At 41.9% G+C, this 17,362-nt stretch overlaps 1 protein-coding gene across 1 annotated transcript in view; it reads right to left on the bottom strand.

Moving 5' to 3' along the window:
- LOC110174043 (neurobeachin-like) overlaps window positions 1-17,362 on the bottom strand; it is a 783,761-nt gene that overhangs the window by 498,648 nt on the left and 267,751 nt on the right. The window contains exons 15-18 of the mRNA XM_055166710.1: window positions 11,413-11,492; window positions 8,056-8,118; window positions 5,767-5,864; window positions 1,715-1,807 (exon numbers count right to left, since the gene is read on the bottom strand). Of these exons, the coding sequence (XP_055022685.1) occupies window positions 1,715-1,807; window positions 5,767-5,864; window positions 8,056-8,118; window positions 11,413-11,492 (334 nt within the window). The remainder of the gene's footprint in view (window positions 1-1,714; window positions 1,808-5,766; window positions 5,865-8,055; window positions 8,119-11,412; window positions 11,493-17,362) is intronic.

The following is a 17,362-nucleotide window of genomic DNA, read 5'->3' as shown; positions in this document are numbered from 1 at the left end:
ACTTCACGCTCTACTGCGCATGTCTCCTGCAGAAAAACCCTCTGTCCTGTCTTTATCATGTCAGTGTCTTGTAGGATTTCAGCAGATTTCAGGCTCTCCCGGAGGCTTGGTCAATGGCCATAGTTATCCTGCCACTAAAAACTGTTTTACCCACTCCACAAAGCACTAGAAGCAAATCTATTATTACACCAGACTGTTACCGTAAATGTCTGTGTTGACAGTATAATGTTTGAAATAAAACTAACCTTGCATCTCATGAATCGTCGCATGTTGAGGGACTATTTTCTCAGTCCGCTGCTGCCAAGCTTTCTATCAGGAAGTATCGTATTTTCTGGGCTATGAGGCGCTCTGGATTATAAGGCGCACTGTCATTTAATGGTCTATTTTTCGAACTTTTTTCACAAATAAACCGCACTGGACTTTAAACAAAACACAACAGTTGGACGGGTCAGTGGTTTTGTTTGTTTGGCGCGTTCACGGTGACTCTGGGCTTTGTTCAGTTGTGGCGTGTAGGGAGGGTGCTGTCTGGGACCAACGGATTGTCGGCGTGTTCGCAGTGACTCAGTTGTTCAGTCGTGTCTAGAAGTGGCACATTGCACTCGCTTTTCCGGTTCCTTCCTCTGTTCCGTTCCTCGTCGGCGTGGAGTGATGAGTGTGTCTGCGGGTGTTTTTCGCTGCACGGTCGCTGTCTGCTGCGTGTGTGTTTGCGGCTTTGTAGTTTACTGAAGTCGTGCTGGGACACCTGAGTGGATTCGTGTATAGGGCGCTCTGGATTGTGGGGCACACAGTCGTTTTTCGATGGGGTTGGAGGCTTAAGAGCTCGTCTAATAGCTTGGAAAATACGGTACAACTCTCTGCTGCTGCTGCTCAGACATAAATCCTTCTAAGGCAGGGTTGGTTTTACTTCTAAAATTATTCTATCAACACAGACATTCACGTCAACAGTTTGGCGTTATAACTGTTTTGCTTCGGGTGTTTTGTGCAGTGGGTAAGACTGTTTTAGTGGCAGGATAACTATGGCCATTGACATGCACTAGTCTAGCACCAGCGACCTCTGCAAATACAAGGACTGGATGGAATATTTTAAAAAAGCGTCTCCACACGTCTCCAACACTCTGGATCACTAGGAAATGAGGTCCTATGTCCAAAATTCTGGACTGTGCCTTTAAAGCTCACAAGAGTCAATTTTGTGTAATACTGGACTAAACTATTCTTTAATAAATGGTCAGTTTTGGTGTAAGCATGTGGTGAGTGAGAGTGTGTGTGTGTGTGTGTGTCTACTACAGAAGTCACAGCTGGACAAGGGGCAGCCGCAGCTCCACTAAATACACCCTTTGGTCGTCTTATTACGCATTGTTCAAACTTTGTAAAAGACACAACAGTGATCAAATTATAGTATGGAAATTATACATGGAAAAGAAAAAAAGCATTACGGTTTTCATTTCTCATCTTAAAAATGGCACAGGAGGGAGTAAAGCACGGCTGAATGAAACAAAAACACAACTCTACTTCTAATTTTGACAAGGGACCGAAATTGCGCCACAGTTAAAAGCTTAAAAGAGTGTTATTTTAGCCATTTAAACAGCAGGGAGAAGGAAGCCCTGAGATCAAATCCAGCGTCTCCTTTCTTGTGTGCCACTTTACCTCCGCGTTCTAGCTTTTTCTCTCTTCTTTTTTACCTTTTCCTACCCCGTGTAATCACAGGCGAACTCACTTGTGGCCTAAATGGTGCAGGAAATGGCCCAGAGCTTTGAGAGAGTGGACTTGAAGGTTCTGATTCTCGGACGAAAGCAGTTTGTAGATGACTCTGAAAAACACACAGACGCACGCATTACAAAACATTTCCCAATAATTTTTCCCATGGACTTTTCAAAAATCAGGTGTATATTAAAAGTTTGAAAGCTTGCTTATCAGATATGTGTTAACAAATGATCACAAAAGCCATACTTTTATTTAAAATCTGCTTCTGAAACTTCATAAACCACCGAGTTAAAGCGTTAAATTTGTTTTTAGAACCAAAAACTAAACCATATTTGTTACCTCATAGCCGGTTAACCTCTGTAATTCTTCTTTGAAATGTCAAAAATGAAAGGGAAATCTGAATTTGCAGTACAGTGAACGTTGAAGTGAGCAGGACTGTTTCATAAAAATGTTTAACAAGATCATTTTGTGAACATCACCCACTAAAAATGACAGTGACAAGCCTCATGACGATAAGGAATGTAAAGCAAAAGAGGCATTTAATTCTGCAACTGGATAAAACTTTTTGATTGAAAATGTTTTGTAGCTCATCCAAGCTGCTTCTTCAGTTCTGGACAGACGCTGGTGGACACTTGCCTGATTCATCAGCCGGTTTCACTTCGTGGAAATCATCTGACCTCGCAGCATTAGGATTCATTCCCTCGACGGTAGGCGGGTACTCTTCTTATTTAACCAGTCGCTTCTTATTTAACCCAGTCGTGATATATGTAATGCGCCAAATCCCGTAGAAAGAAGGGCAATAACGTCTTTCCTCTTGATAAAATTAACCAAACATTCTCTTTGTTCCGGCTTTAAATCCTCGATCTTGGGAATCGTTGTCAATGCAGAATGTCTGTCTTCGTCTACATCCATCTCGACCGCTTTGTTTACTGTTGTGCTGTACCACAAAAGGGACCCAGACAGGCGATTGAGTTTGACGTCATGGCTTCAAAGTTCTTCGCTGATGGGCCGGTGCGCGGTCTACAACTGCCTTACATCTGCCTGAAGAAATCCAATGTTTTTGCGAGGTCGTTCACATTTCCAATTAAATGTGACTTGTATGTGACTCCAGTGTGAACATTAAACGGCCCGAAAGTGTCCCGCATGTGCACTGGAGACACGACGACGTCAACCGCAGCGAGCGTGTTCTGTGTTTACGGAAGTTGTCCAAACATGGACGCGAGCATTGAGCACCTGGAGATTTTAAAGTTCCTCTCGTACCGGAGTCAGAACATGAACAACTTACTTGTTTTAAGGAGATTTAGAAGGAGAAGAACGAGGTTTTTGGCCGTAGCGTTTTGTGGGACAGCGGCAGCGACGTCCTTTGAAAGGAACGTGTGGATGTGGAGATGTAGCCAAGAGTGGTGAGTGGTGATGTGCTTCACTTCAGTGACACGGAGTTCATTAACCATTTTCGTCTACTTCAGCGCAGAATAGTGACGTTTGTGGCTTGTTGATAACGTGTAGGTCGAATGAATGCGCTTTGGCCGTTCAGACTGAAGTCGCATGTCAAAAGATCAGATATGTATCGATTTCAGGACCACATATCCAAGTGTCCTGGGTCACATTTGAAAAAATCAGATCTGTGTCGTTCAGACTGTCATTAAAAGAGCAGATACAGGTCACATAGAGGCCAAAAAATCGGATTTGGGTCAATCTGAACGCAGCTTAACACACCTACTTGTTGATGAATAATGGTCTGTATTTGTCATTTTCCTCACATGTACACGTACACACAAAGGAATCGAAATTGGACCTGTCCCCTCGTCCGTACATTACAAAACAATACATGGAGAAGACAGGTAGCAGATAGGAATAAACACTGGAGCATAACATGAGGATAGGGGGAGGAGGGGGAAAAAAAAGAGAACAGCCCCCAAACCATGCTCCAGTATCAGTGCATGGTATGGGGAAGTGCACAAAAAAAAAAAAAAAAAAAAAGCACCGCCGCACATCAGCACAGTCAAAACACAGTACAAACATTTCACAGGACTAACACCAGGGTAGGGGCAGGGTGTGGAGTTAACTCAACGTAGGCAGGCAGCCGTCCAGATCCACAGTCTTTGGGCACTGGACACAAACAACAGACCTGCCCACTAGACCGGGGGTTTACATTTGTTTAGAGTTTCTGTTTGTTAGCTTGGTTTATTGAACTGCACTGAGTGGGGACTGTGCCTGAGTCATATTAGCAGAATCATCCAGGCCCCTGCTGGGTGCTTTCACACATCTGAGCTTGAACGGACTATCACTATTGTTTTCCTTGTTTTGATTCTGAGTCTGAGGATGGAGTTATAAATAGGGGATAGGTTTGAGACAAATACGGACAAAGGGAGCAGCCGTGGTATTCGTTCCTAACTGGGTTGGGTGCAAGGCGCATCCCACACCTTCGTTGTTGTATTGTGTTTTTGTGTTGCCTGTAAGTCGACATGTTGTGCCGCGTTTGATCATGTGCTTATGTTGCGGAGGTGTTTTGTTTTTTTTTTGTCCTGGTCCCACACTGTCCTCTCCGGGAGCACAGTGTGGGGGTTGTATCATTTTTCCTCCTCCTCCTCTCCTCATGTCATGCTGTATTGTTTTTCTTAAAGGTGCGCTTGAGATAAGGCTGCAAGACCTGAATTTCCCCTTTACTAGGGAACGATAAAGTAACAATAAAATAAAATAATGATACATAACACTTGTATAGCGCTTTTCAATATACTTAAAGACGCTTCAGATGAGGAGACAAACAAAGGCAAACAAGAGAGAAAGACAGCTAAAAGGGATGGTTTATAGGCCTTTTTAAACATGGGGAGTATGGGTGAGTCTCTGATGTCTTTAGGCAGGGAGTTGCAGAGGGTGGGGGCAGCAGCAGAGAAGGCCGTGTCCTCCCAGGTCTTCTGTTTAGTCCTGGTGGAGGGGGACAGGAGGTTGGTATCAGCTGATCGGAGGGCATAGGTCGGGGTGTGGTGGTGTAGGAGCTCAGAGACAAAGGTGGGCCCCAGATTGTGGAGGGAGTTGTACACAGTGGTGAGGAGTTTGAATTGGATGCGCCGGGGGATTGGGAGGAGGTGCAGGTGAAGAGGCGGGCAGCAGAGTTCTGGACGTGGAGGGATGGGCGGAGGCGAGCAATGTCCTGGAGGTGATAGAAGGCGGTTTGACGTGGTGTTCAAAGGAAAGGGTTTGGTCAAAGAAGATGCCAAGGTTACGGAGGTGGGAGGTAGGGCTGTTGTGGTTAGGGAATTTCTCCTGCGGTGTGGTATAGCAGTTCAATACCGTGGTATGCAGTGCCATAACACCCCCTCCCTCACCCCCCATCTCCCAGAGTTATAATATTTCCAGTGGCTCTGAAAACTCTCTCCGATGATGCGCTTGTTGCAGATGCACATGTGCCTTGGTTGTCGTGTGGATATAGCGTGTGTAGCGTGAGAAGTAACATTTGGCTTTGGATTAAGTGCCGCTGCATCTCTCCAACTCTCACTGTGGCAGCTTGGGTCAGAGTCCTGCACACGGTTGGGTACCTGTGGATTTAAGAGAGCACATGGAGCAGGTGTCCGCAAAGCACGATCGGGTGACAGCAGCGTTAGTCCTGGGTTATCACGGGCGGTAACGGGTGGAATGTTTACGAGTCCGGCCGGGTGCGGGTCTCTAAAACGGACCCGTGCAGGACTCTGAGTCGGGTCACGTTGGTCACATGCAGTGACATCATCCACTGCGGTGGGTCTCTTAGTACCACGGTGATTCATTTTTGCAGTTATTGTGACAGCCCTAGTGGGAGGAGGAGGAGACTGAGGAGACTGAGGAGCCGTCGATGAGAGGGTGAGGTTATTGGGGGTTTTGGTGAGTGTTTTGGGGCCAATAATGATCATTTAAGTTTTGTCGGGGTTGAGTTGGAGGAAGTTAGACTGTAGTCAGGACTTTATTTCGGAGATGCAGTTTGTGAGGGTGGATTGTGTGGCCAGGGTTATGGATTTGGTGGACAAGAAGAGTTGGATGTAAAAGTATCTATCTGTTTATCTAAATGATATCTAAGAATGGGGGACTCTTTACCTGATCCCATGTCTCTGGTCAAACGCAGGGACCACAGAGGCCGGGTGCTCCGACATGAGCGCCACCACCAACTGCAGCACGTCCAGTAGATTCTCATCCTGAAAACATGAAACAGACTGGAATAAACATACAAACTATAACTCACAACTAATGCCAGCGGTGACAGTCTGCGCCGACGCCTCTGCCACCATCACTCACACCTCACAGCACATCACACGTTTGTTTTTCACAAAAACAACTGACTTCTGAAGACTGAGGGATTACACACAAACAGATCTGGTTATGATTTCCATATTCAGTCCTATAAAGGTGAGATATAGCAGCTTTGGCCTGGCCTGTGTGTGCTGATATTCTTTCCAGAGGCGAAACTCAGGAGGATATAGGCCATAGGAGGGAGAATGTAACTTATTCAGAATAATACAAGAATAAATAACGTGATAGAGATAACCTAACACAGTTCAAATGCCTCTAGACTGGAGACGGGAAGCTTAGTTAAGAAATAATAATGATAGTCAAGTTAAAAATCATTGTAAGAACATACACAAATACGAATCATGAGAAGTTTAATTTCTAATAATCCATTTAGTGCAGGAGTTTTCAAATTAGGTGAATATCAGCCCTTAGAGTAGGTAAAGACAGAGCCCATCCCACACAGGCCTGTGAAGTAAATGCATCTTTTGTGTTCCTGGCAATGATGAGTTTCAATAACAACTGATAATATTTTTTTTATATTGTATTTTCATTTTTTGAAGTGCATTCATAAACAATTTTTGCAAAATTCCGCCATTCCGACACACATATTTTCACGGACTTGCAGCGTAAGAGGCACTGTGCATGTGGCCTGTGGGAGGTGGTTTAGTCCTGGTTTTAATCCTGATTTTAGACCTAGTTTAGACCTGGTTTAGACCTGGTTCTGTGAAGTGGGGGGGTGCAAAATGTTTTCTTTTTCCAAGGGAGGGGGGGCATGACAGAAAATAATTGAGTAGAGCTGAATTAATAGGAAGATGGTACAGTTTTGGGCCCCTAAAACCCTGGGGCCCGGGACAACAGACGCCTTTGCCCTTTCCTGTTTACTGCCCTGGTGGCAATACATGCATCACGAATTTCAGACTTCCGGGCATCGCGCAATGCATACTGGGAAGGATTTTCTGAAAAAGTGAGCGTCAAACCGCCATGTTTGATTTACCAGTGGGATGCATCTATTGTCAAAGTCAGTCTTTTTTAATCTTTTGAACCATATCACTTTTGTTTCTGGTTCTGATATTTTCATATCCCGATCTCTCGCTCAGCCTCGGTTATGAATTTAAAAAGCCAACGCCAAAGCGAAAGGCACCAGCTGTTCGCCAAGAAACACCTTCCACTGCAAAGCGACCAAGACGTGATGTTTCTATAAAGTCAGTCAAACAAGAAAGTGCGAGCTCAGTCTGTTTGTCTTCTGCACCTCTCGCTTAACAAACGGGATTTTGCTTTGATGACGCTCCACATACAAAATGTTCTCTGCAAACTCGGGATGATTTCTTAGGCAGCCAAAGGTTTCCTTTTTCGTCCTTCCTGTGGATCAATCCTGCCCATCACCTTCACCTTTCACTATTTTTCAATTCCGTTGGGAAGGGAAACAGTTTGAACAGAGGTTTGCAGTCACACACATCTGATTACCTTTTGCAGTTATGGAGTTCGCAAACTTCCAAAGTCTGTTTCTCGAGCCGTTTTCCGCTGTTAGGATCCAACAACCACACAATTACGATGTCCGAATCCCAAAACTAAAATATGACAATATTAGAACCAGAAACAAAATCGATATGGTTCAAAAGACTTGAAAAGATCGGCTTTGTGAATACACGCATCCCACTGGGAAAACAAAAACGGTTTGATGCTCACTTTTTCGGAAAATCCTTCCCAGTATGCATTGCGCGATAACTGCAATTCCAAAATTCGAGATGCATGTATTACTGCGAATATAGACACATTTTTTTTGTTTAATAATCGTAATAATACTAAAATTTGATATTGTAACAGCGATTAGACTAGAACTAGTGGTGTGTATGTGAAATGCGACACAATACAGGCAGCACAAAGGAAAGCACGGATGTATTTGTACCTTGTTTTGAATTACAGCAACAGCCAGAAACACATTGTAACTCCATTTGAGCAGCCCATAGCGGACATATTGTATTTTATCAGCTGAGAGGAAAGTCTACATGACCCCGGGTTATCATTACAGTGGCTCCAATCTCCCATGAAGTGAATAGGGGGCAGACAAATATGGACCCAGCCTGCACCCGGCCCTACCTCCTGCATCGTTAACAGGTAGTTCAGAAGACACTGCAGCTCGTCCTCTTTCACCCCTCCGTCCTGAAAAAGACAAACATGAGAATTTAAAAAAAAAGAGAGAATCAAAATGTTACACAAAAGATGAATTCTAAGGGGTTATTAAGTGTTAACACGTAACATTTAGATCATCATGTTGGCTTTTATTGTTCTGAAAATGTGAAACGAACATAAACAACGATTAAAATGTTTCCCTTCCCTTTGTTCTTCGCGCTAAGTTACTCAACCTTCAGAGCGCAGAATACAGAGATGGGACCAAATCGTTGTTTTGCAAGTCTCAAATCTTTGACCTCAAGTCCCAGTCAAGTCCCAAGTCAAATACAGGCAAGCCCAAGTCGAGTCTCAAGTCACTGGTCCATAAGTCCAAGTCAAGTCCAATTTGTCTGCTTTAAGCCTAAGGTCTTTAAACCAAAGTACCTTAGATTTTTGCCAATTTATAAGAATTTTAAACTAAATTGTGGATAAAAAGTCATGCTATATTTATATAAGAATTGTTGAAATGCAGATTTGTCCTTTTTAAATGTCTTGTCAAGCTCTTCTTCTTCTCAAGTCACAGGGCTCAAGTCCAAGTCAAGTCACAAGTCATTAAGCTTCAAGTCCAAGTCAAGTCTCAAGTCACTGGTCCATAAGTCCAAGTCAAGTCCAAGTTGTCTGCTTTGAGCTTCGAGTCAGTCCAAGTCTTTAAACCAAAGTATCAAATTTAGTTTAGATTTTAGCAATTTATATGAATTTTAAACTAAATTGTACTTAAAAAGTCACGGTATATTTATATATGAGAATATTTATATAAGAGAAATGCAAATTTGTCCTTTTTTAAATGTCTTGTCAAGCTTTTCTTCTTCTCAAGTCACAGGGCTCAAGTCCAAGTCAAGTCACAAGTCATTAAGCTTCAAATCCAAGTCGAGTCCCAAGTCTTTCTTAGTCTATTTTATCAAGTCAAGTCTCAAGTCCTAAAAATAGTGACTCAAGCTTGAATTGAGTCCAAGTCACGACTCGCAAATCCCCACTTCTGGCAGAATCACACTGTAATCCGCTTATGAAACTACCGCACATCGCATCAGGTTTGTGAAGCTGTAGTGTACAGTTTTGTATCATGTTTTTAGGGGCGTATCGACATCCAAGTGTCCCCGATACGATATCGTCAAGGTATGAACCTCACGGTACGATATTTACTGCGATATCATGGGAAAACTCATGGTATGGTGGGGAGGCTCATGATTAGGGATGTAACAATATCCAAATCTCTCAGTATGATATTTATTGCGATGTTTTGTGGAGGCAAAAAAAAATGTAATATGGTTCTTTTTCCTCTTGAAATGCCTTGACAAGACTTAACTCTTCCCCCTTGGATGCCTACTTGGAACAACCCATACATATATTAGTATGTATGGATTGTAGTGACCCCCACCTATCACAGCCTCTGATTACACGTGAAACACCGAGCCATTTGTAAAGTCGTCAAACCACATCTTTAGTGATACAGCGAAGGTGTCAAAAGACGTCATTAAGGAAACAAGGGAGGGTCGTCAAATGTAGTCTTCATAGGGGAAAGAGTTAATCCAAAGAACTAAGACTTAAAAGTGTTTAGAACTGTTATTTCTTCTTGTAGTCTGCACTGAAATGGAGCAAAGGATCATGGTCTATGTAGTTCTTTTTTTTAAAGCTATTGCTGCACCAAAACTCTTAATTTAAGCAAAGAGACTTGTAATTCGATATATTGTGATGGTCCACGATATTATTGTGAGAACTTTGACGATACGATATCACGATATTTCGGTTATTGTTACATCCCTAATGTTTTTGTTTATTTATTTTGTCGTGTGGGAGCACTGGGTGACGTAGGCTTGTACAGAACCCTACAGCTAACCAGGCACAGATCACTAAATTACTCAAACATGCATGAATGACATCTAACCTAAAACCTCTTCGGGCATGTTTTTGAGGAGGGAACAAAATTATAACAAGGTAGAAAGCTCCAAAAAAGAGAGAATTTTGTTCGTAATACCCCCTCTTTAAAAATACAACAGAGGACAATGGGACTTTGAATAAAACATGACGTTAGTAGAAGCTGGTTTCATTTCCTCAGAAGAGATAAGAAGGTTAGCGGAGACCTTTTAGGACCTGGTGAATCATCAATTCATGACAAAAGTAGCACGGAATCTTTTCTTTTCATAAATTACCCAGCGAGTTTCAAATTGTTGGTTAAAAGTTTTAAAAAGGGAAATCAGCGGGGTAGTTTGTAGGGGCTTATGTAGACTCTAGTGTTATTAAAGGTGCACTGTGTAACTTTTCTCCTGCTTCTCTCCATATGGCTTTGTGTGAAGTGTTCTGGGGAGCTTTAAACCATGTGCTAATGTAGTTCTCCCCTCAATATATGACTAAACCAGGACTAAAACAGGACTTGAGCAGGACTAAGAGAATTGTTAGTATTTGATGAAGTTATTCAATACTGGACTTATTTTGAGCAGCTTGTGCACGTTTGCAAAGCCTATTATAAATTTAAGCCATTATTAAACTTTGGAACGACCTTGTTTAAAAGCCAAAATGATGAAAAAAGTTGGTTTATTTTCAGTTAATTCTGCTAAACTTTTAGAGCTTTAAACCACATTATAGTTGTTTTCTTCTCATTGACTCTCTGAAGTGTTATTTAAAGTGATTCCAAGTGTGGCCCCATCCACACAAGTGCGTATACGAGTTGTTTTCGTTGCGGATGCAGTGTTCCTCTACACTAATCTGATGGAAGACGGCTCCAAAGACAGGATGCTCTGGTGCCGCGCAGCTCCCACGAATTCGTCTAAGTACGGATCTGATCTGGCAATGTGTGGACGCCGGAAAACCTTGATGCGCTGACGTAGGAGCTCCAGTTGCATCCTTATTGGACCACGTCACTGTGACTTGCTCCTTCCTGATTCACTGGGTTCGTGGCATCAGTCATGTGACGCTATTGCGGAAAACAGTTTAAACAAACCATAGACAAATGGAAGTCCCAGTCCACACTCTGAGCCACCATGTTTGTCTTAAAATTTAGTGTTGCGTTGTCGTCGGTCCACAAATATACTGTTTTCACGCTTGCCATCCTCCTTGGCTCAAAATCAGCTGCTGCAACTTTAGACACGGTGCTCCATTCTCTTGTTTTTATCGACGATGTGACACCAGCCTAGTCTCGCGTTACTGTGTGGAGGAAACTTTGATTGTCGACACAGAAACGAGGTGTCTTGCAAATTGTTTCCGATACTTTGATTCGTTCCAGTGTAAATGTAACCTGAGAAAATCCTGACTGTCTTCTTGAGCCATACTGAGTGTGAGGTGATGAAGTACCTTTAGGAGGAGCTGTTTGAGAAAGAGAAGCATGGACCCCCGCAGACACAGGACTTCCTTCTGGCTCGGTCTGGGTCCATCTACAGGAGAGAGAGGAACCAGAGGTAAAACTGAGCAATTATTTTCATTAAAGATCCTGCATTACACAAAATTTAACCTCATGAGCTTTAAGATAACCTCATCAAAAACAGACCTGGGCTTGTGTTTTGTTTCATTCACACGTGTTTATTATTAATTTGTCTACATCTCCAAACCTCAAAATGCTCTGTTCCACCTGGTGATGTCATGTAGTTGTAGTTTTTAATATAACAGCTCCTTTTACCTTTAGTTCAGTAGATGATTCTAACAGAGCAGACTGTAAACTGTTTTGTAGTCTTTATTCTGAGTCAAAAGAGAACATACGCCGCTGTGGATCCTACTTGGAACACTGAGGGATTACACAGATATAAGGACACGTGGGAATATAAAAGAAAGTACTATGATTTAATGTTAAAAATCACATTCTGTTGAGTGTTTTTTATTATCATTGTTGTATCAGAATCTAGTCTGATTCATCAGCCGGTTTCACTTCGTGGAAACTGTCTGACCTTGCAACATTAGGATTCGTTCGCTCGACAGGAGGCTGGTACTTTTTTTAAATTTAATCGCTGCTCTTTGGTCATGATGTATGTAATGCTCCAAATCTCGTAGGAAGAAGGACAATAAAAGGGCAATAAAGTCTTTCCCCTTGATAAAATCACCAAACATTCTCTTCGTTCCAGCTTTAAATCCTCGATCTCAGGAATTCGTTGCCAACACATAATGTCTGTCTTCGTCTACATCCATCTCGACCGCTTTGTTTACTGTTGTGCTGCACCACAAAAGGAACACAGACAGACGCTTGAGTTTGACGTCATGGCTTCACAGCTCTTCACTGATCTAAAACTTCTTGCAAACAGTCTAGTGTAGGGGTGTCAAACTCAAATTCACAGAGGGCCAAAATTAAAAACTGTGGGTCAAAATTAAATATTTATTGAAAAATTTCAACAACATCTGTGCATGGTTTCTCTTCTTTTGAGATATTTAATGTTAAACTTTTTCTTATTAAAATTAATGTTTAATAATAGTTTTGTTTAAACAATGAATCCAGAACAAGCATAATAAAAAAAATAATAATTTAAATAAATAATGTCTCTCTAGCCTATCTGTAGCTGCCAGGCCAGCTCTAAAATCATATTTGAAATGATCTTGCAGGTCAAATATAATTATATCGCGGGCCAAATTTGGTCCCCAGGCCTGAGTTTGACATGTATTCCGATTCCTGCCCTAGTTGCTGGAGAGAAATTAAATTGAATCGGAGGCACTAGGTGGTGCCTGGCTAATCAGAATTTGCAGTATCAAGTCTATTCCTTAATATCAAAATTGATTTGAAATTTTAGTATCATGACAGCACTAGTGCTTTCTGTTTGTGTTTAAAATCTAATTAAATATTACTTTGCCATTTAACACACTGACACAGGCACACAGACCATTTAAATTCATTCCTCCAAAGTTTTCCTGAGGATTGGATGTACACCTCTGGATTAAAACACCAAAGCGTAACATATTGTGAGTAAAATAATGTGATTTGGAGCAAAGTAAAAATTTTGGAAGAAGAAATTTTACTTTTTTGTTTCATGGTAACGATTATAAGTGTATGTCGTCTGTTTGAATAACCAAAAATGAAGGAATTAGTGTGGCTCTGAAAACTTTTTGACTCAGTTGTTGTCTGCCCTTTAGTCCTGGAACAGGGAGCGGTGTAACTGTCAGTATATGTGCTGTAAATTGGGGACCACCTTGAGGACACACAAAGAACACGAGCTACAGCGTTCTGTGGTGGCCCCGTCTGTCTAATTGGCCCGGTGCAGCTGGAGAGATGCAGACCGGGAAAGACAAAAAATGGACAATAACACAAGATTTGGTCTCCTCCAGCGCATTATTATCGTCCAATCAGAGCCCAGGAGTTGAAAGGTACATGATGTCCAGACTCACAACACCAAATGACTAAGAAACATTAAAGGTCTCGAGTCCGTCCGACCAAGTCCCACCAAAAATACACAACTTTTACTGTTTGTTATGGTCACCCTAGCTTGAACACGCCTCAGTACTGAAAAAATATCATAATTAGGACAAATCTGTACTAGAGATAGACCGATATAAATCCAATAATTGCCAATTTTACCATATTCGGCTCTTGGCCTTAAGGGGATAGGTTCAGGTTTTTTGACACGAATCTGTATGGCATCCCCGTCAGCAGTGTCGTGCATCCACACTGACTTACCCCCGACAGCATCCGGTGAGCCGAGATACTTACCGGTTTTGGTGATGACGAAAGTAGTCCGGCAAGTTGGCTGGGGACATTAAAATAAAGCTTTTTTCTTCTCAAAACAATATGTGTTCAAAAGAGTGATACATTTGCATCACAAAACCATCGTCCTCCAAAAAGTCAGACCTCATTATCGCTTGGCACTATTTTCTCTTCGTTAGTATCACTGCGCGCTGAAATGTGCGTGGAGGTTCAGCCAGATTTTTGTTGTTACAGCCTGGATAATCAAGAGTCCGCACCATTTTTTAGATATATTCTTAAATAGCTTATACAATCTTATATACTTATCGCTCTAGCTCTCACGTTAGCTCTCTCACTTCGCGGCGGTCTGCGCACGTAAACACTGCCGGACAACTGAAGAAAGTGATGGATCCGTGCACGGCTGTCTCCTGGTGGCAGCGCGCAGTGATACGAACGGAGAGAAAATAGTGCCAAGCGATTATGAGATCTGACTTTTTTGAGGACAAAGGTTTCGTGATGCAAATATATCACTCTTTTGAACACATATTGTTTTGAGAAGAAAAACGCTTTATTTTCATGTCCCCAGCCAACTTGCCAGACTGCTTTCGTCAGCACCAAAAACAGCCAGTATTTCAGCTCATCGGACGCTTTCGGGCGTAAGTCAGTGTGGATGCACGACACTGCTGACGGGGATGCCATACAGATTCATGTCAAAAAACCTGAACTATCCCTTTAAAGCTACCATCTGTAATTAGATTGGCTGACCCGCCCCGTTGAATTCTCACATATCACAACGAGATGCTGTCTATGGCTACGTTCAGACTGCGGCCTAAAGTGACCAAAATCTGATTTTTTAGCCACTATGCTGCTGTATTTGATCTTTTAATGACACAGATCACAGATTTTTTTCAAATGTGACCCAGGCCACTTGGATATGTTGTTAAAAGTCCGATGTGCATGGAACTACGATACCCATAATGCACCTGTTTGTAGTTCCGGTACGCTCGGGCCTCAAAAGTTCCACTCTCTTGTTGTTGCATAAGTAGAGGAGCCTTGTGCTGGTCCCGAGCCCCTGTGCCTTTTTTTGTGTGTATATGTGCTGTGTGCGTTCATGCAGGGTGACTATTGTTTATAATTGAGTGTGAATGTATGTTTAGTTTGTTAGTTTATTTGAAATGTGTAGTTGTTCATTTCATAACAAGTTAACGCTATTGCTATTACACGGTGCAGCGCTCTTGTGGTCAACAGGGGCTCCACGTGCAATTTATTTACTGTGTTGGAGCGCCCACTTGTGGTTCTTCTGTATAATAGCAGCAGCAGTTTTTTCCCTGTTCATTTCATATCGTTTGTTTGTTCTCTAATGTATATATTTTTGTTGTTTTGTTTTTCAGATAACCACACCCATACATAAACACAAACACCACACATGTAACCATCAATAAACATCATCAAATATCACCTGTTCCCTCCTCTTCAATAAACATCTACCTTTTTATCAGTGGAGTTGCCTGTCCTTCTGACTGAGGACAACTCAGTAATCAGTGCATTTCAGACGCACACAGGACCTCACATATATAGCCCTAAAATCGATACAAATCCGATCTTTTGACATGCGACTTCATTCTGAACGGTCAGGTCACATTCATCCCACCTACACGTCAGGCTCGGAGTCTCGTCAGTTGAGGGAAAGTGAGGTTAGTGAGTTTATTCAAATTTGGGGAGATCGCTGAATTCAGGCCAAATTGGAGGAGTCTTATTGGAACCGGACGGTTTTTGAAATGATTGCCAAAGAAATGTCCAAGCGCAGTCCTGGCCCTACTTTAAAGTGAGACGCTTGTCCCAGCTAAATACGTCCAGCCTATTGACGTCTATTCCACTCAGCAGTCGTGCCTCTGCCACACTGAGGAGCTCATGAGCGTGGTCCTGGTGCGTCCCCGGGGCCCGGGGCCAGCACACGCATTTATAACTATGTGCTTATGGAGGCTCTTGTGGTGCCTATTACAGAGAGAGGGGATCAGAGTTTGTTGGGTGTATTCCCAGAATGATAATACAACAGGCCACTGTCATTAAAATACATTGTGCTGTGCTGTGTGCTGCTGCAGCTAAAAATAACACTCACATAAACACAAAGTGCACAGTTACTTCATAAGAACATGACACAATAGAAGAACAAAGTAATTACTCAAGTAAGAATAAACATGTATTTAGACAAACTACCAAGATTAAGTGTTTAGAAGTATCACCTGATTTATAATTTGAGGTTAACTGGAAGGACAAAACATGAAATCTGGTACTTTTAAACTAAATCATATCTGACGGAGCGCTGCAGGAAACACAAAAGTTCATGCTACTTGGAGACAAAAACTACCGACCCAATTTAGGGCACTACTATTTGAATTTGAATCATTGTTTTTACCAAATGTGAAAAAACAAACTCTCTTGGCAATAACGTATTAGTAGTAGTAGTTTATTTGGTAATTTTGCAGCACTACAAAACAAAAACAAAAAAAACATAGACTACAATCCCATAGATCATGACCGAAAGGGTTTAGGCTGAATTAAATTGTACTTATAAAGCTTCACCCTATTAAACAACGACAGAATAAAAAAAAAAAAAAAGCAGCGTATGAACAGCAAGTTTGCATTTACAATTTCACGTATGACTTACTGTAAATATAAGAGATAAAATATGAAGTAAACTAAACTGAACGCATTATTGATTCATTCCAGAGCTCTATATCTTTCAAAATGTAAAGCTTTATACACTGTTTTAAAGGCTTCTACAACATTAGACTTTTTTAAATCATCACTCAGGTTATTCCATATACAGTATTTTTTGGACTTATAACTCGCACTTTTTTTTTCATGATTTGGGTGTTTCCTGCGACTTATATATTAAAATTTTCACACTGAAGCCGTGAGAGGCTCTAGTCTTGCGTATCAGTATCTGCTCATCCTGTTCCTCCTGTACCACTGTCACTTCACTCTACTGCGCATGTCTCCTGTAGAAAAAGCCGCTGTCCTGCTGCAAATAGTGAAATATTCAGCTGAAAACAGTAATCGAGCAGCAGAAAGAAAGTTTGGAGTGAGAGAGAAACTTGTGAGGGACTGACGGAAAGCGGGGATGGAGAACACAGCTTCACGGCAGCAGGACAAGTGCGCAGTGCAACTTTCCTGGAAGTCAACCGAAACCATCCTGTCGGGATTCAGAAAAGCCGGAATAATTTTAACTGGAACTGATGCTGAGTCTGACGACAGCTACAACGAGGAGGAAGTGCACTCTGTTTACCTCATGGATCTATGGTTTATCTCCGGAGGTCACGCAGAAGTGACACAGAGGAGGAAGATTCAATGGATTTAGTGATTTGGAGTGAGATAGTGATTTTGGTAAACTTGTTCTGTTGTTTATGCTATAATTATCTGAATAACTGTTAATATGTTACGTATTTATATTATTATATATTAACATCTATTCAGCCTGTTGTTCTCTGTTCTATTGTTATTACTAGAACTTGACGTCCAAGATGAAATGTCGGTTCCTGCTCTCTGATTTTATAAAATACATTTCCCCAAAAAGTGAGACTTACATGTGTTTTTTTCTTCTTCATTGCGCATTTTTTGGTTGGTGCGACTTATACTCCAGAG

The sequence above is a fragment of the Boleophthalmus pectinirostris genome, unplaced genomic scaffold (assembly GCF_026225935.1).
Source record: "Boleophthalmus pectinirostris isolate CB_2022bp ecotype Guang Dong unplaced genomic scaffold, ASM2622593v1 HiC_scaffold_9, whole genome shotgun sequence".
Lineage (NCBI taxonomy): Eukaryota > Metazoa > Chordata > Actinopteri > Gobiiformes > Gobiidae > Boleophthalmus > Boleophthalmus pectinirostris.
Note: the sequence above shows the minus strand (reverse complement) of the source record. Positions and strands in the feature narration are given on the sequence as shown.